Source organism: Chelonia mydas, chromosome 1 (genome assembly GCF_015237465.2).
Source record: "Chelonia mydas isolate rCheMyd1 chromosome 1, rCheMyd1.pri.v2, whole genome shotgun sequence".
Classification (NCBI taxonomy): Eukaryota; Metazoa; Chordata; order Testudines; family Cheloniidae; genus Chelonia; species Chelonia mydas.
The window spans coordinates 266137401-266158932 of record NC_057849.1 but is presented as its reverse complement, the minus strand read 5'-3'; the positions used below and the strand labels follow the sequence as shown (position 1 = coordinate 266158932).

Genomic DNA, 21532 nt, shown 5'->3' with positions numbered 1-21532 from the left:
TAGACATAGACTGTGTGTGGGGCTGGTGTAATGGTTAAAAGTACTATCCTCCTCGTTTTTATAAAAAAGGCATCGCCCAGAAAGATGCTACTGTGACAGTTTTCTGAGATGTGGGCCTTATCTAGTTTAGGAAAATGTTTTGTTTGTTTTAGTTATGTAAGATGATTTGACATCTCCATTAGCACTTAGTGTAGACACAGTTTAACACCTTTAAAATAATGTTAGCTGGTCATGAAGTAACCTATGCTTCTCTGTAGACATATAGAGGAGCACTCAAGGGTACAACAAAAATGGGTTTTGCTTCATAGTTCAATTTGAGATTCTGGAGAAATGTGAACAGTAGGATTCCTCTTTTTCACTGCCAGAGTGAGTGACCTGACAGCTACCATAAATAATGATGTGAAGAGATTATTCCATTGTTCTGCCTTTATCAATGTTTCCACATTTTAATAGTATTTGTGAAGTTACTCAGTTTTGTGCATAAAACAGTAAGTCAACAGCTCAGATTTCTTAGGATTTCAAAGTATATGTTGTTAATATATAGTGCTAATGGATTATCATTTCAATGCTGGGGGAGGGATATAGTAGTCAGTAACAACGTCATAGAAATGACAACTCCAAGTTATGAGGGAAGAGTCTTCTTCAGAGCAATGTCCATCCTGCTGTTGGAATCTTGGCCACTCCTTATCTGCCCTAGGGTAGTCAGAGACTGTCCTAACTAGTGAGTCTGGCATATGGGCAAAGGAGTATTTTCCAAAGTGGGGATATGAAGCGTTGGACCCCTGAAAGCCTTTTGTGTGTAAGGGAGCACGTGAGACCCTCACTGAAGGAATTTACAGTCACATAAAGTGTGAGACACCCAGACTAATATGATCTTCTCGTATGCTCCCTGGCACACAGTGCTGAGCATACATTCTGTGGGAGAAGATAAAATTGTTTAAAAAGGGGACAAAATGTTTTTAAAAGTGAATGAAGAAATGCTAATGTTTTTTAACAATGAAGACCATTTGATCCTTTCTGTATTTTGTAGGTTCTGTTTCAGCTGTGGGTAGGACAGAGTTCAGAGTTCTTCAGACGATTAGCACTGCTGCTCTCTCCCGTTAATGCATCCCCCCAGCCCTTGATCACTCCAGAACGTTTGCCTCATTGTATTTTGTCTGATGTGACTCAAAGTCTACCTCAAACTCATGCTGCCTGCTTAGAAGAGCTTAAGCGAAGCTATGAGTTTTATCGGTACTTTGAAACTCAGCATCAGTTAGGCTTGGAATGTGCAACCAAAACAAAACCAAAGTCAAGAGCTCTGAACAGCCTTCACACAGCCGTGCGCAGCTTGCAGCTCCATCTCAAGGCCCTACTGAATGAGTAAGTTTATACTATTTGAAAGAATGTGCCTGTAGTTAGAAAGCTTCAGTCTTGCGCTGCTTTGATTGTTGGTTTATATCCCAGATTGGAAAATAAAAGACAAAATTGAGGCTTGCAGCCATGCAACATAAAGGATGGGGTATATCTGTTAACGTAGGCTGGGTTATACTGCTGCTTCTGCTTCCCTGCCCATATATTAAACAGAGTTTGCCAACTGGGAAACAATTCTGGTGTATATTCCACAACTGGAGGAAGATATTTAACTAGTGTCCCTTATTTAGTAAGGAGCAACATGAGTGAAGTACAATCTTGTGAATTAGATATTTTGAAGAATTATGTAATAGGGTCAATGTTAGCAGCTCTCTGGGAATCCAGAGAGGTCTGACCAGCTGCCTTTCCCTTTCGTATAAGCGATTGCACATATAACAAGTCTGTTCTGTTACAGAATTTATTTAATTGAGGTGACTGTTTCTCAGAGCAGCCTGCATCCGTTTTAAGAGGAGATGACTGGAATTAGAAGTTTTCAACTGGAATTGAAGGATTCCATTCTATTCAGGTTCTGATACTGTGCCTGTCACCATGGGATCTGAGCTTTAAACTATAACAGCCACACACATTGCCAAGTATTGTGAAGCCAAAATCTCTCTGTCCTACATGGAGTTGGTTACTGATTGATTGGTTGATCTTTAGATATTCTGTGGTGCTACCATCTCCTTAAAGGTGAACTGGAAAGCAAAAAGATTCATTAAAACCCTCCATCTCTTTAGTCCCTCTTTTTGAATGAACCTGAAAGCATGGTTCAGTTTTGTCTGTTTTGCAACAAAATTCCAAACATTTTGAAAGAAAATTCAACACACAATAATTATATGTTATATACCTAAAAAGATTTTTCATTGGTACAGTTAGTGAAATAACACAAAGCCATCTAAATTTAATGGATTACCATAATGAGAATGGAGGAGAGGAGGAGTTTGGCTTTAAAAACATATGAAGCTGGCTAAACTACAGTTTAAGAACATGGAGGAAACAGGAGTCACACAGGATACCAATTAAATTCAAAGCCTGAAGAAATCATGAAGTACAAGATTCAGATATGTTAGTGTGATATTTTCCTTCCCATTCATCTAGGGTAATAATTCTTGAGGATGAACTTGAAAAACTTGTTAGCTCTAAGGAAACACAAGAACTAACTTTAGAAGCCTATCAAGTCCTAGAACAGAAACTAAAGCTGATTCAGCCTCACATCCAGGCAAGCAACAGCTGCTGGGAAGAGGCCATTTCTCAGGTGGAAAAAATGGTTCGAAGAAACCCGGATAAAAAGGGTACGTTGAAAAGCTTCTTTTAGCAACCAGCTGACTGAATGTGATTAAAGAGATTTGTCTGGTTTACATTTCCAAGACTCTTTTCTAAACATGTAGCTGAGTTTTGTGTAAATTAACTTCCTGTTGCAGATAGTTTTCCAAAGTGTCCAGTTTAACATGTCGCTCCCATTTCTCCTTGATGACTTTGAAGCTTTTGACCGGCAAAAGAATTTGTATAGTTATTATTTTTGAGTGCTCAAAAGTGTGCTAGGCACAAATTCAGATTGAGCTAACCTGATAACATAACACAAGTTGTTTATTTGTGAACTTTTTCTTTCCAAAGATGGACTGTATGTGAGTGGACAGGATTATTATGAGAATGAGTTCTTGAGTCACTTAAAAATAACTTACAGTGCAGAAATTACTTGTTTGTCTTTCCCCAAACAACATTTTAAATTGTACAAGAAGTGAATATATGGTGATCACAAGCATGTGTTAGCTATTCACTTACTTTTCCTGAAAAAGAAAAGGTCTGTTCTGGGAAAAATATGATAGTGTAGTGGTCTAGGCAAAAGAAAAGGTCTGAGATAAGATCCCTAGAAACTAACAGTGACTTAAACACTGGAATCTGAAACCAAAAATTTTGGCCTTCTTCCAGTACATTTTTGTGTGTAAAACTTTCAGAAGTTTGTTTTTTGTTGTTTAGACTCTCATTTAAATACGTTTTTATTTAAATAATGAAAAGAGAGAAGGGTTTTGACATAACTGTCCAGATTTTTTTTAATGACTGTTTAATTCATGGATGAGTAAATCACTTTATACAGAAATAGGAGTCCAATAGAGTAAACTTGAGAATCCTGCTTTTAAGTGTCAATACCCTATCCTAGTACAGGGCCTAGTAGTACTCTTGTTCTGGAAGGAGGAATTTTCCTTTACACTTGTTTTAGGTTCCAGTTCTACATCCAGTTTTTACCTCAAAATGTGAATATTTTTCCTGGTCTAGTACACTAACTTTTAGGCATTTACTGAATAGGATTTCATCAGTTGCACACTAGCCAATTCATTCAATCTTCTTTTCCCCTTTTTTTGAGACGTTGTTGTACAAAAATTGCTATGGGGGAATGAGGGTTTTTTTGCGGGGTGGTGTTACGCTGCGGGGGGGAGTCGGGAATGCCATAGTTTTTTCACTTTCCATTTTGTCCTGTAACTTTCCCAGAAATGTGTTGATTTTCAATCTGTGTTTCACAACATGCCTAAAGGAATTATGATTAATACAAATGAATATTACAATATATTTTCCTTTCTACTGATTATCATAAATCAAGTATCTTTAAAAAAAAATCCATGAATTTAAGCCCAAAATAACATTATTTTATTTGAAAAAGACCATTGTGCACACCGTCCTAAGGTGTAATATATTAATAACTTCTTTTTAAAAAATTCAGTGCTGTGGAGACATCTAAAAGTGTCATTAGTTTCTGAGCAGCACTCCTGTTGGGCAAGCATTCTAAATATTTGGGTGTTGTTAGAAATTCTAGTTAACGTCTGTAAATATTTCATGACAAACTTTCAGTTCTTAGTAACCTAATAATTAAAAAGCAAAATTGGCAAAACCGCTCAACATTCTAAACTTAAATAGGAACATAATGTATGTCGGCCAAGTTGCTGATGATTCTCAGGGGATACCCTGAAGCTTTTAGCATGTTAGTCCTTACAGTATGCTCAGAAAGGTAATGGAGTGAGTATCAGTGTCCTTTGCATTGGAGTCAGGCTCTGACTCAGTACCACACTGAACTCTTAAAGATCAGTTATCTGTTCATTTCCACACTTAATCTTTTTTTGTTTTAATCTCTTTTCTCCCACCCCCTTCCTCCCCCAACCTCCAGGCAAACCTGAATCATCTTGTGATAACACACACTGCCCCATGATACCATTACTACAGCCTGCCCTGCATATAGAGGACAAAGACCCAATCCCTGAAGAGCAGGTAAGAATAAGTGGATGCTTTCAAAGTTATATATGAATTTTGTGTTGCAAAAACATTTCCCTCATCCATTTCCTTTTTTAGCTGCTTAAGCAATGACCTTACCTCCTTCAGCAAGGTATGTAACGCAGCTAGCCAATGCCCTTTCGTTAACAGACTTATGAACTACTCTACAGCAGACAGGATATATAGTACCTATGTGTACCACATGGCGATGTTCCCCACCCAGGAACAAGGAGCTTTGAAATTAATTTTGAATCCAGTTCCTGCATATGCTACCTTGGAACCAGATAAAGACATCTCTAAAAAAAAAAAAAAATGTGGATGAAGATATACATTGGTTAAAAGGCAATATATTAAATTGATTCTTACTTGCATTAACCTAACTAATCCTATATGGTTTCCATAGGGTTTGCATTTCTGAACACTTAAAATATGCTTTAACATAAACAATTTGGTGCGTTGTTTTCTCTCTCAGTTTAAGGGCACTCATTTGAAGGCTAAAGTAACTGGAAAGAAAAGTCGGCCTCAACTCAAGAATTAATTGATGGGCACATTTTGAGAGAAGATGAGACCCCTTCCCCGCCCCCTCATCACCACTTCAAACTTTTCCGTGTTCAACGTGTTGATTCTGCCCTTTCTGAAGTTACCTGGTTGAACAGTTGCCACTGATAAAATGAATGCGATACCCACCCCTGAATGAACTGGAGGAGGGGAGAGTAAAAAAACGATAGTCATCATATCCAATAGGAATTATGGGAAAAGTGATCCCCATCCCCAAGTCAAAATCTCCTTTTTGTATTGGTTGTTTGCACCAGAGTAAATCTTTGAAGTGACTCTGCGGACTTCAGTTATCTTGACTTTATCAATGTCCTTACTCCAGTTTTATATTAGTGTAACTGAGAGCAGAGTCAGGCCCCCAAACTCCTGCCATGCAAATCACGTGGGTGACTATGGACTTGGGGCCCAATCCTCCTGCTGAAGTGCTGAAATACTGCAGTACCTCAAACGACTTGACCCTTGAGGACTATGCAGATCAAAAGAGCAGTTTATTCTTTTTCCGTAGGAATTGGAAGCATATGTTGAAGATACAGATACAGACAATGAGTACAAAAGGGAGGACTTTTATTGCTTTTCCCAGGAAGAGAGAGAGAGACAAAAACGTGAGAGAGAGGAATCCAAGAGAGTGTTACAAGAACTGAAATCTGTGCTGGGATTTAGAGCTTCCGAGGCAGAGAGACAGAAATGGAAGCAGCTGTTATTTAGTGATCATGGTAAGTACTGTCTTTTTTTTTTTTTTTTTAATTAATTTGACTCTAAGTAAGGGTGTGTGTCTGGTTACAATCAACTTTTGACATAGTATTGCTAGAATACATACTGCATTCAACTGTAGTAGTGCCTTTGATAGATCTGTGTGGCCCTAATTTGTTGCTCCATCTGTTCATATGACTTGTTAGCATCATTTTACTTTCCAATAAAAAAACAAAACAAAGAAAGGGAGTTTGGCCACTAACTTCAAGATGCTAAGAATTTGGCTCTTGGAGCAGAGAGAATTAAGCACAGCGTGCAGGGAATTGCTGTATGCTTTTTCATTGCTCTCCACCAAATCTGCTCTTCAACCAGGCAGCAAATGGTTTAGAATCTTTGTAAATGATAGTACATTTTCAGGTTTAGAAGAAATACTTTTTCAATTTTATCCCAGAATTACAGAGAGACATAAAGTGAAGTGACAGGCTAGATTTTGGTATCTACTCCAAGAAAGACAGACAGAAAATATTTTTTAAAAGCCAACAATCTAATTTGTAAGTAGAAAAAGGATTCTCCTGGAGTGGCCCTCTGACAGTCGGGAGCGGACTGCTGGCAACTCTACTCACTTGTTTCTGGAGGCAGGTATATGCAAATTTTTCTTTCCAGGCAACAGTGCATGGCTTTTAAAGAGCCAGTTTTGGCATACCATATGCCTGATTCTAGCAGTAGAATTAGCAGCTTAGTGCAGTTTCTCTCTATTTTTATTGTGAATATTTCTGTTTTCTTCTGCCTTTTTTCCTTCTCTGGTCTTCTCTCTCACTTCTCCCCCTTTCCCTTCCCTTAAAAGAAGGCTAAGGAAAAGCATTAAAAAAAGTGCAAAAAGCACAAATCTACGAAATCTAGGTGCTCTACTTCAGAGGAAGGTGAAATACCCTTGTCCTTGCCTGCAGTGCTTCACATCATGGACTTGGCCAGATTTGTTGACAGTCATCTACTCTGGATGATCTAATGAGGAGACAGATGTCCCTAAAAAGGATTTCTGCAAGCCAAACAAGTCTAAGGATCTGGAATTCCCAGTGTGTGAAGACAGTCACTTTCAAGTGATCCTGTCTAGCACAGAAGCAGTCCAACACCTACCTTAAACTGTATGACATCAAGAAATCCAACCGTCATGTTTGGCTGTATATCCCAGATGAAAGGCTCAATCTCCAAACTAGCCAGAAAAGGAAGGACCTGTGCATTGCCTCCTTCAAAGATCCTGTGGACAAGTGCTCAGTAATAGATCAGATGCAAGTATGAGGCCTCTGTTCCTGCCTTCAAAGCCACATGTGTGGTTGCATCCCTCACTCCCTCTCCCAGGTCCATCAAGCTACAATTCAAGTCAAGTCCAAAAGCAAAGGCACCAAAACACTTCAGACACTTCTCAAGAGCAAGTTTTCCTCACTATCCTTCATCTACGCCTCATGTGATGTCACATGATTCTTTTCTACACTCATCCTTGCTCTGCACCTACGGGGTCTTACGCTCTCCTTGGCAGGCACAGTGCAGTGGACTATCCACTGTATGTGACCCTCTCAGGCCTTCTTCCTCTCAGTTTGAAAAAACAAGGAGGAAGTTGGTCTGAGCTGATCAGGCTCCCAGCCCAAGTCCAGAGGTCTCAGGGCTAATGGCTGTTGTAAAATAAAGGGAAGCCTGTGTTGGATACGCTTTTGAATAGAACACCAGCAGATGCCAGCCTGCATGGATGGGGCACTCACATAGACCTTCTCGGGCCTTGCTCGGGAGTCCAGGAGGGAGTCCAGCATGAGTATGTCCCTCCTTGAACTAAGAGCAATGGGCCAAGTCATTCATCAGCTTCTTCCCTTCATTTCTAATCCAGCAATGGAAATAAAATGTGGCAGTTGGACATCTGCTGCATACATTAATCTCTATGGAGCACTTGGGACTGAGGTTCTGTGCATCTCTTCCAAAGTGATGAAGGAAGGTTCATCAGACCATCTGGGCCTGCACCCGAGGTAAACTGGAAATATTAAGAGACTGGCACAACAGAACAACTCTCACCTGGGCAACGGCAGCTGAATCCTGTAATCTTCAACAACATACTTTCAGCCTGGGACCTCTCTTGGGTGGGCCTGTTCCTATAGCAGTTCATCCCTGTTGTTCCAGGAACAGAGATTCTCTGGCTTGGGGGGCAGGAATGTTTTCATTCATGTGGTCAGTGCAGTGGATGGACTCCTGCCATTCTCGCCTTCTCACAGCAATAGCCAGAAAAATCTAGGGGAGTGAAGATAATTATCATTGCTAGTCTCCCATTTTCTAAGGAACTTCTATGGCAGGGATTGGTGCTTTGTCAGAAGTCAACTTGACAGCCTGGAGACTGACGGATTGATGTTGCAGTCCTTCATCTGTTCTCTTGGATGATAGAGCTGTTTTTTCAATGTAGGACACCTTCAAGTGTCTGGGCCTATTCAAAAATGTGGGGAATATTTTTTTGATGATGGGAGGCCAAAAACTTGCATCATCTTCAAGTCTTCCTTGAATCCATGCTACAGCTTCTCCTCGATAGCTATGGTATGGGCCTTAGTACATTTCCTTACAGATATAAGTTTTAGCCCTCAGAGACCTACCACTAATTAGCTATGAAGACACCTTGGCAGTTCATCCTCACATCTCTTGCTTTCTCAGGTAATCAAAAGTCTTAGACCAGTCTCAGGACTCAGGTACTAGCTAGTTAAATGGAATTTCAGCGTGGACCTTTGTCCTCACTGAGGCCCCCTTTAAGCCACTTAGAAAAGTTTTCCACTGCTTCCTTTCTATCAAAGTCCCATTCCTCATGGCAGTTTCTTCTGGGAGAAGGGTCGGGAAAGTAAGAGAATGTTCTTGCGAGGAACCATTTTTTCAGGTATTTCCATATAGGTTTAGGTTTCAGACAGCCCCTGAAATTTTACCTCAAGTGTATTCTCCCTTGCACATCAATCTGAAGACTGTTTTATTCCTTCCTTCTGCCCTATCATTGGCGTAGTCAGAACTCTCAAATCCTACTTGACAGGACAGTCCTCTTCTAAACGTCATGTGTCTCCTTGATGACCTGTAGTTACTACAGAATATGGTCAAAAAGAATCTAAAGTTACAGTCTCCCGATTGCTCAAGGCAGCTAATAAAGAACCCAACATTCATAAAATCATAGACTATCAGGGTTGGAAGGGACCTCAGGAGGTCATCTAGTCCAACCCCCTGCTCAAAGCAGGGCCAATCCCCAATTTTTGCCCCAGATCCCTAAATGGCCCCCTCAAGGATTGAACTCACAACCCTGGGTTTAGCAGGCCAATGCTCAAACCACTGAGCTATCCTTCCCCCCATTGAAACATTGAGTTTTTAAAAATTCTCCTGGAGTTTGTTTGCGCTCCCTTAGCACTAACATGCGCCGAAAGAACAGAGCCTCTCCTGAAGAGGTCTGTAAAGCTACGATGTGAGTCACTTTTTCTTCACCAAGTATCAGAGAATTGGTGGTGCAGCCTCCAGAAATAAATTCTCCAGTAGCCTGTGTCTGTTTGTTTTTGTTTAGATTCTGTCAGAAATAAAAAATTAGCCTGTCAAGTACTGGATAGTTTGCAACTGCTCTGACTGGTTTTTCCTGTCTCTCTACCTCTGTTCTTCTACTGCTTGCTACTTCCCAGCAATTCTTTCTGGACTAGGGGAGGAGTGTTCTGTGAAAATAACCAAGAAACAGGCAAAATAGAATTGGTCTATCCAGTACCGGGTTTACAATGATGCCAATGGTGCCGCGGCATCGAGCGCCATCCCTCCTCTTACGTGTAGAGGGAGAGCCCAGCGGGCACCGGGGCTGGCACTCAGGCTGGGACAGGAGGCTGCCCCGTGGGATGCATAGCGCCGCCTACAGGTGGCCCACCGCAGCCATCCCCCAGCGCTGCACCCTGGGTTTGGCGAAGGGGCCTGATCCATCCAGGGACTGCAGCAGGGCAGTCAGGAGCAGCCGCAGCGAGAGCAGGGCCATGGCGAGGGGACCATGCCAGAGCTCTGCAGCCTCAGGTGGCCGCACCCCGACTCATGGTGCTGGGGTCACTTCTCTGCGGGGCATGCATTCCGCTCTCCGGGGCTTGGCTCCCTTGGGCATCGAACTCTGCTCAGTGTCTGCGGGGCACAGATCGCAGCTCTGAGCCCCTCCCTCTGGAGCTGCTGCTGTGGCTTAGCCCTTTCCCAGCCCCTGGCGGGGGGCGGGGGTGGGGGGCAGCCTCCCCTCCCCCCGACTCTCTGTCCTGCGTCCTCTCTGCCCTTTGTGGGCACTGCAGTCCCTTCCCTGGATCAATTGTGGGGGGTCCAGGGGCTAAGCTCAGGCACCCCCTGCAGCCAGGGAGCCCCACTGCTTGAGTCAGCACTAAGCCCGGACGCACACCCTGACCCTCCCCACTGCACTGCCCCTTCCAGCGCCAGGTGAGCAGGAGGCAATCGGGGAGCAGCCAGACCTCAGGAGAGTGGAGTCACGCACACCCTGGGTGCCAGGGATGAGTTGAGTGGATGCAACCTTGGTCCGAGCTGCATCTGGCCAAGCTGCAGCCAGGTGCAGTCTGGCCCAGTTTGCTTCAGAGAACAGGGGTGGATTGACAGCAGGAGGTGGCTCTGGAGTGGAGCGCCCGAGAGTGGCCCAACTGCGGATCGTAGAAAGGGGTCGGCTTCAGGAATAGAGGTTCAGGAGGAGCCCTGTTCTGGTAGGCAGCGTGGAGCTTCAGGTCGAGAGGGGTTGGTTCATAGATGGGGTCTGATCCAGTTTGGGCTGGAAGGTGGTCTCGTTCAGTTTGGGGGTTTTGGTCTGGGGAGGAATGTTGGTCTCGGGTGGCATGTTGGTCTGGTCCAGTCCCGGAGGGAGGTGTCATTGTGGGGAGGGATGTGGGTCTGGTCCGATTTGGAGAGTTGGCCCAGTCTTTTGGGGGAACAGTTGGTCCAGATCTGAGTGTCTGTGCCTCTTTGCCTGCAGGGAAGGCCAAGCAGGGCAAGTATGAATAATGACCTTGTAAATAAAATGTCCGAGTTTTTCATATTTTTATTTTTTAAATGTTTTAAACGGTTTTAAATCCGCCCCAGTTTCATATAAAAATTTAATTCAAACCCTGGTAGTTCAGATGTGAAATGTGAAGCGTGAGATCGCGGCAAGGTTCCCTTTTAGTGGGAGCAGCACGTGGCTGGTGTTTTGGCCAGCTTTGGCTTTTGTTAGCTGTGTTTTATTTTGTATTTTTTTTCTTTTCTAATTTATTTTATGTACACTGGTGTGCATTCTTTCAGCCCTAGGGCTGACAGTGCTGGTACCCTAGTGGCAGCCACCTCCATCTGCAACTTAAACTTGTAAATTTTGTAAATAAAACCTGTGCAGCTGTGTTCTGTGTCGATCTCCTATCTTTTACAATTGTTCCCCATGGGGGCCCACAAATATGTTTGGCATCGGGCCCACAAAAAGTTAATCCAGCCCAGGGTCTGTCCCTGGGATTTGGCCCTCTACCAGTTGGGCTTTTTGCCCCTCCATAGTTACCTAGCTTTGAAAGTATTCTTTGGGGCATGTAGGCACCAAAACTGGCTCTTAAAGGTCTGGTATGGATAGAGAAATTTGCATATTCTTGCCTCCAGAAGCAAGTTGGTAGAGATACACAGTGATTCTCTTCAGAATGGTGAAGGGGCCACTCCATTAGAAGAACAATTAACAGGTGAGGCCAAATTGGTCTACTGCTGTTACACTGTACTATGTGTGTGTTTGTTTTTTCAAATGTAAATCCTGAAGCATAAGTTTTCAGTGTGTTAAATGAAAATAATTACTAATGTGACACGCATAAAAACACTCCCATGTTCAGTTAGTGAAAATAAATACTACTAAAATATAATGCAATGGAAAAAACTTAATACAGTAATCTTGTTTCCCATAAAAAGTTTGGTGTTTTCCAGAGTTATTTTCATCTCTGCTTACAGGGGTAAAGTCAGAATGGAATTAGAAAGGGAATGCCACATGGGAACCTGCTGTTGCTGCTCTTATGTATGTTCGTGCTGCTATTCTAATGGAGCTACTACAGTTTAGGGATCTGTTTGTTGGAAATGGACACTGTATCGTTTTACTATAAAGAAAGACGTCTGTTCTTCAAGAAGCAATTGTATCGTGTTGTACTAACCCCTAACACTGGGTGGAGAGACTTCCTGGCAAGCATCCCGTTGCTGGCAATGGGACTCGCTGCTACTACTAACATCGAGAGGCTAAATTAGACCACTCTTTATTTGTGAGGACAACGGATCCTACTGTATGCATACATATCTTATTTATATGTTGTGATGTATAAAATCAGCTATTACCTACAAGACATTTTTTATTGTAGACCTTTACTAGATTAGATAGCTGTTGTTTAAAGGAAGACAGTTCAAATTTGTGTGAGACGCAGCAACTGATTCTGTTTGTAATTTCCATAAAGTACATCCGCGCTATGTGAGATGATTTTTACATATGTCTCATGAGTTTTAAAGACTATGTAGAACTAGTAGCCATTACCTTCCATCTTCAGCATCCTGTTCAGAAAATACATCTTTATTTTACCTATTTTAACTCTCAGTTCCATCTCTTAAGACACACATAGCTGAGTTAGGTATGGAAGGTTACTTTTTTAGTCATAATTATATTTTTGTTCTTTTTAAGCTGCAGTGAAGCCCTTGTCTCCTGTAGAAGCAGTGGAACCCATACCTAATTTGGAATCCCCTCTGAATGCAGAAGCAGGAAAGCAGGACTGTAGCCAAACTAGTGATGATTCTGAAGAGAGGGACTCTAGCCCAAAAGCCCATGTCACTGTGAGTGAGAAAAGCAGTACTGAATATTTATATGAAGATCCTACGAAGGATGAAAACAAAGACATTGCTGCTGATGCAGGTGGCTCTCCAATGGCTGTAAAAACAACATGTTACCAGTGTGAGGGTGAAGGAGATGAAGTGGAGACAACTGGTGTGGACGGAATGGAGGTTTTACAGCCCCCTTTGAGGGACGCATTACAATCCTCCATCAAGCAAAGGCTGGCTCAGCTCCATATATCAACAGATTTCAACTTCACATCAGGTCTGGCTGCACAGGTTGCCGCCAGATCACTTACTTTTACTACCATGCAAGAACAGACTTTTGGAGATGACGATGACGAGCAGAAGGATGAGACAGAAGAGAATGAAAACCATGTGGAAGAGAACGAGAATGAAGACAGAGGCTTTAAAAGTGAAAGAGGATTCTAAGTCCTACCTGAACTTTGTTAAACATTGTGTTGCCTACTTGAATTCCATAAAAGGCAGGTGATGTGATTGAAATAGCTCAGGCACGGATTCAGAGATGAAAATGCTGGATGGAAAAATTGAGACCTAAATGTAATGCTTACTGTTCCCTATGTACGAAGCTCTCAATAGGGCTTTCCCAGTATATTGATGATTATATGCAGGTAAGCTAAGGAGATAGAGGCTGGACCCCAGGAGTAGTCCTTTGTCTTCTTCTGATGACACCACTGGTGGGTTTTGGAACTTACCTAAATATGTTATGTTTGTTTATTTATATTATATGATTTTTTTTTCCTAAAAAGAGGAGAAAATGATGTCTTGAATTTCAGCATATTCTGTCATTTCCTGATATTGTTGTCATAGTAGCAGTGTTAATTATAACACTAGTCAAAGTGATTCTTTTTGAAAAACATAAACTGTGTCATATGGTCTTCCACACCTCCTTTGCTTTGCCTGTAGTGTCTGCTATATATTTGTTAACAACCTTACGTAGTTGTAATTTCATTGGTTAAAGACCCTCCCAAACTAAAATGCAAAATTTTAAATAAAAATGTGAAAGTTGATGTGTCCTGGAGTATTGGGCTAAAGTAGTAAGAAGTTAGTCACTCTTCATATTAAGGTTCCATTTATAAATAGTGTATAAAGGATTAATAAGTAATTAATAAATGTTATAAGCAAGTTATAGACATGAGTAGTCTGTGTTTATGGATGGTTATAATCACATCAGTAGGTGTATATAGATGGCTAGAAGTAGCCTGTTGGACTTTATAACAATATATACCAATTCTTTTACCATTTATTAAAACACCTATTAATGATTTGTTGGCCCTTTGTAAGTGAAACCTTAATATAGGTGTGACTTAGGTTATTTACAGTGGGTTACAAAGTACAGTATTGTGTACATTTGTCCTCTTGTAGAGCTGTGGTTCGATGCCGGAGTAAATTTTTAAGCTAAGTTAAATGAGTATTTTTTTAAATGATGTACAGTAATTTTGTTTGAATGTTAAACTTGCTTTTTCCTAATGTTCTTTCATGTTTCTCTGTATCGCAGCTATAACCTGTCTGTCTAAAAGAGACAAGCAGAGAACATGCACTTACATCCTTTCAAATTAAGCTGTATCTTGTAACTCAGTTGACACTTCAGTCTAAACATATAGTGTGGGGCTATTTGTTTCTCTCTGCAGCACTGATTTAGAGAGCAGTGAACTGTGACGTAGAAGGGGAGAGTAATGGTTTCATGGCATTGGCCTCCTGCCCTCTGACACAAAGGAAGCCCATCCTCAGAGTAAGGGCTCCATGGCTCAGGCTGAGAGGGAGCAGACACACACTGTGGATCTCTTGGACATAGATGAATTTTAATTCAGAAATCAGGCCAGTAATTACTCCTGATAACTCTTCTCTGCATCCACCAACTTCTTGGGTGCGGGGTTTGGTGCACCCATCAGCAGAGACTTAATGGCAGTAAGGTTCCTGAGGATATTAGTTGCCATGAGGGACTGTGGAGCAAAGGGGGAGCTCAGTGGATGTTCCTGCATCTGAGACAACATCCCCTTGGTCATTTTGTAACAAGACCAAGCCTGCCCTGCAACCTTCTCCCTCCCCTGGTATTGATTTTGAAGAAACACTGTGAGTGTAAATATGTGAAGTTTCACAGCTCCTAAATGGGGAAATATTAACATGTAATGGATGGAGTAAGTGGCTCAGGATCATGGTTTACACAGTGTATCCTCTGCTGTCTTCTCCCTGTTTCTTCTGCTCCCTTGCACTCTGATTAAGGGAGGGGAATGTCTTTAAATGCTTTATTTGCCTGTGATAGTGTATTCTGTGCCCTTCTTTAGGCGTATGTGGGTGGAGGCTATAGAATGAATGATGGCTAGGATACATTGTGGAAATATAGTCCTCTGCTCAACCATGATGTACTGAGCAGCTAAGCATTCCTTTTGGTAGTGGAGTCAGTTCTACCCCAGCCCTGAAAGGGGACTACTGAGAAAATGGAACCGTTGATGCAATTCTCTCTATGGTAGGCAGTTGTCTTTCTAATTTTAGAACTGGTTTAAATAGACTGGGAGTGTGTGGAACGTTGTCATTCCCACTTGAAAAGAAGTCTTCCTTGCCCTTGACTTAAGACTCTCAAGTTCACCAAGTGCCCTGATGGTTTTTTTAAGCTAATTCTTCCTTTTGTCTGGTTTTATTTTTCACTGATACTTTTTCCATCAGCTCATCCATGAGCATCTCATGACCTTCTGTGTATCCCAACATTGCTATCTCTTTTTCCTAAATCCAAATAATGGAATCCTATATCCTTTTAAATGACTGGAGAGAGAGAGAGAGGTTTTCAAGCTTACACAGAGCTCTCTGTGTACACTCAAAAGCTTGTCTCTCTCACCAACAGAAGTCGGTCCAATAAAAGATATTCCCTCACCCACCTTGTCTCTCTCATATCCTGGGACCAACACAGCTGCAACAACACTCTAAACTATTGTGATAAATCCTTACAAAATTATCTGGGGCTTGATTTTCACTACTCTCGCAAGTTCAGCTGAAGTTAATGGGAGCTGCAGGTGCTCTGTCAGCTACAAAAATACACCCCATATCTCTCGTTTGAGCCAGTAATTTCTGCAGTGTTTACTGCAGACCTGGGGGGGCAAAGGACCCAAAGAACAGACGCTGGCTGAGCACTTGGAATTAAACATGTGTGAGAAAAGAGTGAACCTATGGAGCAAGCAATCTTAGCTTTCATCATCATTCAAAGAAATACAAATTTTATATGAGTAAATCAACTGACTATTAAATGCAAATAAAATTGGCAAACTTATCTAGTGTGTTCTTAAAAAACCACACACACACTCTTACATTTGCATCCATTTAAGATGCCACATGTAATTGTACTAGTGGGTAATCTACTTTAATGGCTATTTATTTAATATCCTCCCTGCAGAAAAATCTGGTTAACAGCCCACTGCACCCAAAGAATGGCTTCCTCTGATTTGATAACTTGCTCCCAGCTACCTATAAATAGACTCTTATAGTCCAAATTTCCTCATGATGATGTCTGTTGAAAAGTCATTGTTTTCAAGCTGTAGAGCCTCTTGAGCAGTTTATTAGATTTTTGGCCATCTACATTTCTTGCTGCATTTTACAAATTTATACCGTACAGTGGTCTGCATTAGCGCCCAGGCACTGTGTTAACGTATTGTGCATATTGGAGAACTAAAGCTGATAAGTGTTCTTTGATAGATAACTGCAGAATGAGATCTTAAAAAGAACAAAGTTCTTACATTTTCGGTTTTGTTTAATTTTTAAATCTGCTCGTGTTTAGCATGGCATCCACATTGAATATTGGTAGCCAGCGTTCTTTGCAGTGAGTAGAATTGACAGCAGCTACATTTTTCATATCCCATTTAAAATTAATGCCTTCATAAAGTTTTGGAGCCGCACACAGTTCTGTATGGTTAAATAATGTCCAAGGTATTTCTTCTCGACCAGACCCAGCTAGAAGGAATCCTAAAGGCAAAACTCACTTTCCTAGATTTGATTGTAATCTGATAGCCCATCTAATTTCTGCCCTTAAGTTTTACAGCTATAGTAGCAAGTAAACACTTGAATATAGACAGATATCTATGATAGAAATATTTATTGTTGATGAACACCATTTTTTATTTTACATAACATAATAAAGTGAAAAACCATACACTAACGCATGTGGGTTTGGTGAATTACAAACCATGTACAACTTTAAAAGTAGATTAGAACATCTTTGTATCAATAAGAAGCAAGATCAGCAGTTGCCAAGCCCTCTGTTGGTGTTACAGTAATAAGATAATTGAGCTCCTGATAAATCCTTCCTACTCCTCACTGCAGACTTGAAATCAACTAATCCACACAGAAGGAGAAATACTGATGGACTAGGTCAAGACTAACTGGTTTTATTGAGTTTCCAAGCTGCACCTTATGCCTGTGTTCCTTGCACACCCAACGCTTTATTGATTTCATTGGACATTTTGGATGGATGTGAATAGCAGAATTGCATCACAGGTTTGTTAATTTCTTTGCAAATAAGCAAATCAACAAACTTTTGAACGACTGAACTTTATTTTCCCATTGTAATGTGGACTAGTTGTCTGTCTGTCCCATATGTCTAGCTGCTGCGATGAGATGAAATGAAAGAAAATATTTGGCTTGGTGGAGCGAAAAAAGTATATATATTCAACAGGATTTATTTGATAAATGTTTTTCGTTACTATGCAAAACAAGAAGTTGTTGAATCAAAATAAAACCTAGTTTTATCTTCAGCAATTGCCACCTGGCCTAATATACTCTATGAATGGCAAACGGCACTTATTTAAATACCAGCTGAATATTTAAGACCCCGGATCTGATCTCTGATGAACAAGCCTTTACCACTACATATTGTGAATGATCAGTTACTATACACACACTAAACTTACAAGTTTAGTAGCAGTGAATATATGGGTATCAAAGATGGGGAAGCAGGCTGTCTGGTCAGGACTTGGGGCTTGTCTACACAGCATTTTACTGCCTGGCAAGCCAGTACAGTGCAGAAGCTTGCCGAGCAATAATGTCATATGTGGACACTGCTACAGCACAGTTAAAAATCCCACATTGGAGCTTGCTGTATTACTACTTGAAAGCATTGTAAGCCATGCCACGCTTTGGGACTTTCATTGTGCAGTAGTGCAGCTGATGCGCTCTAGATGCACAGCCTGGTTTGCTATGCAGTAACTTGCTGTGCAGCGAAGCCCTTGATCCTTCTTAGAATCCTGACCCAATCCCTCCAGGCGGAGACCAGAAACACTCCCTTCTTCACATCCTCCTTAGTGACTGCCCACAAACCCTATAATTTGCCAGTTCCCAGATGAGGTCCACCTGGCAATCGACTGATTTCCTAAGTCTTATTGGCTGTGTGATGATTGATGCTCCATCAGTTTTCTCCCACTCCATCACTAAAAGGTAAAAACAGCCATTTCAATGACACATAATACTAACTTTTAATAATCTCAGCAGGAGTTTTATATCCTCCATGACAACTTAACTTATCTTAATTATAATAGAGGCCCTAGTTACCATGTTGCCCTTATTTACAAATGTCTCTAAATCCGTTTAAACATTTGGGAGAGAATAATCAGATCCCTAGAAAAAATGCAACCAAGATTTTCATATTTTAAAATATACCACAACAGTTTTGCGCAAGTGTTTGTCACATGACCTGATATTTTCCCTACCTGTCAGTGACTCAGTAAATAAGTTTAGAAACATGTTCGGAATTCCATTTTGGCATGGGTTTTTATGTCAAGAGTAACTCTGCAAGCTGTCCTCTAGGAAACTAAAACACAAACATAAAATAGAGACCATACTGGAAGTATGTCATTCAAAACAGAAATCAAGATGTACTGCAGCTCAAGTTACACTGCTTTTTGGAAGTACATATTGGCTTTTACGAATATCATAGTAATTCTGACTTATGGAAGAACAGTGAACATTGGGTATAGTCTGGAAGTAACCGCAATTTTAGTGTCAAGTCTCAAAATAAGAGAGTCGCTTTTGTTGGCCTCTTTCCTCCACATCTCAGTATTTAAAGACTGGGCCCTGACCCTCTCAGCTGGGGGCAAGAGGACTGCAACAGTCTTACATTTCTGAACAGAAAGTGACCAGTACTTTCCTTCACTTTTTCCTGCTAAGAACAGGCTGATTACTAAATAAATAAAGGGTGGGGGAGGGAGTGGAAATCAGTGCCTAAAATCCCTCATCAGAAGTCGCATCTACCAGAGAATGAAGTAGTCGCGGCTGGGCAGTGGCATCGGAACATTAAGGGCTGCTCTTAATGTCTGATCCTAAAAAAAGAATGGATTTCCGTGTGTCATTGCACAATTTTATATGCCTTGGGATGAAAGCCAGTAATCAGGATTGTCCCCATGGTCTCTCATCTAAACTAGCAAATGATAAAATCTAAACTAGCTCATAGCTGTCAAGTTTTGTGCTGCTCCATGTGTCCTCTTATGCAAATTAATGGTCTAATTTGCATATTTACAGATAATTTCCCTGCAACTGCGAACCCCAGCTCTGAATAGATTGTATGGATTTAGTTCTCATCGTGTAGTCGGGTGTAGTTTTTCACTATGCTCTAACCCCATAGTGTAGATGTAGACTACAGCAACGGAAAGGGTTTTTCTGGACCTCCCTAAGCACCAGTAAGTAAGTCACCAGAATCAGTCTTCCGTCGACCAAGCTTAACCAAGGGGTTAAGTCAGCATAGCTATGCTGTCCAGTGTATCGATTTTTTACACCTCTGAACACTGTAGTTATGTCAATCTAAGTTTTAAGTGTAGACTGGGCCTCCATCTACAGGGCAGCAGCAGGGCAAGCTTCCCCCTCACAGTGTCCTAAAAGGCTCTTAAAGTTCTTGGCCTCTCTACTGAGTCTGCAGTTAGACAGGCGACATCTGGTGGAAGGAAGTTATATGTGCTACAATCAAAAAATGAGGAAGTGTAATCCCAGGGCCTATGAAACAAGTACCGTAGGTGGTGGAAGGACATTCTAACTTTAGCTCACTCACTAATGGAGCATTTTATAATTAACATTTTGAATTACTGAAAAGAATTAATCTGGTTTGTGCAGTGTGGATGTAAAACAGCATATTCTGTGATATCCTAGTATTAGTCGGTCAAGTATTTTGTGTAGACAGACACTGAATGTTAGCACTGTTTGAATGCTTCTTGTCTCAGTTCAGCTGAGCGGTTATTTCCCTTTAGGACCCTTAACAGATGATGTATATTATTTTCCATGTAACTTGTTTTAAGTGGATTTATTGCTTGTGAAACTATTCCATTCTAGACCTGGAAACCAATATCCTCTCTTTGGCCACAGAGGGGATACAGCAGTGTGAATCCTCATACTGCCCTATCAGTTTGTCTCAGTAGTTGGCCTGGAGAAGGGACTACTCCTTGGATTGAGAGGGAATTTCAGTCTCTGTGGCCATTCAATCTTTGGCCTCTTCACCACTCATTTCTTACAGCCCACTGAACAGCAATCATGTGGAAATGACTGGGCTATTATTGAGGTGATGGTAAGAGGTTCCACAGTCTATTTCCACTCTAATAAGTCCTCCAGCTTAATGACAAAGAATCTGTGTCCAATTTTATTTCTTCTTTACATCATCTTGTTCAGTAACCTCTCCGCTGACCAAGCTTTCCAGAAAATGTAAATCTAGACTTTATAATTCAGGAATGGTTATGCAGCTAGGAGAAGTCTGTTAGTTTAAGGGAGCATTTTTGCTTCTTTAATCATGTTTCTGGCTACAGCAGTTTTTCTCACTCTAACCCAGGTGTTGGTATATGCCTTTAGTAGTTTTATTTCTGAAGAATCTTGAAGAACTTTTTTATATAAATTGGGTCATCCTTGTGTAAGTAGGGAGATATAGGGAGCCAGGGCTGTATAAATCCAATCCCGTCTTCCCCGTCTACTTCAGACAGTAAGCTAATCACACAGTTTTGCCTCTAACCTGAGCTCCATCCAGTATTTCTGTAAGTGCCCCCACTTATTGTCACCTTCTTATTGCATGAAAAGTCTTAGCCTGACTCTGTAACTAAAGTCTGCATGCAGCCTCCATTTCATATTCTCTACCCTGGTTTCTGGTTTCATTACAACTCATGTAACTAAATAGACCACCTAGAATCCAACCCAGCAGCTGTACAGTGCACACTGTTCCTTTTGTTGTCAGCTTTATTTTGACTACACATTGAAGCTTGGCTGTAGAAAGACTGGATGCCAGGGGGTATGGTGGCCACTTGTTTTCGAGTCTGCTATTTGCAATTTAAAGACATCGTAAGTTCTCAGTCTCCATTCTTCCCTTAACATCTAAGTTTAAGTTTTTATTGATGCAGTTGGACTTTGAACTCATGGAGCAATGTTCCTGTGGTGCCTGATGGTGGATTTTAAGCTGGTCCTGTTGGTTTTTAAGGCCCTGGCTGTATGCGAAACCTCATCCCCCGCCTGGCTAATATTCAGCCTCTGTGCACATCTGCTGCTTCGGTTTCCCCTCTCAGCCGTCATCCAGGACTTTTAGGTTATTGCGGTGACTCACCCCTCTGATTATGTCACAGTAGTTCACTTCTTCCGAAGTTAAGGTCCAAAAGGAAACAAAACCATTCTTCTGCCCCAGACTCTCGCTAGGCACAAGTCTTCTGAGAGTCTGTCTTCTCCCTCAACAGTTTTCAGCTCTTCTCTTTGGTTCAGCTGCCAACCTTCCTAGGCTTCAAATGCTCCCTTCTTCTCCCTTGTTGACAAGGGTGTATGCACCACTCCATGGAGTGACAGCATA

At 41.4% G+C, this 21532-nt stretch overlaps 1 protein-coding gene across 1 annotated transcript in view; it reads left to right on the top strand.

Annotated features, from left to right (window-relative positions):
- Nucleotides 1-13757, top strand: part of VEZT (vezatin, adherens junctions transmembrane protein) — an 86551-nt gene extending 72794 nt beyond the window's left edge. The window contains 5 exon segments of the mRNA XM_037884940.2: nucleotides 1031-1362; nucleotides 2491-2684; nucleotides 4550-4650; nucleotides 5714-5921; nucleotides 12581-13757. Coding sequence (XP_037740868.1) covers nucleotides 1031-1362; nucleotides 2491-2684; nucleotides 4550-4650; nucleotides 5714-5921; nucleotides 12581-13158 — 1413 coding nt within the window. The 3' untranslated portion in view covers nucleotides 13159-13757.
- Nucleotides 13758-21532: the final 7775 nt, after the last annotated feature.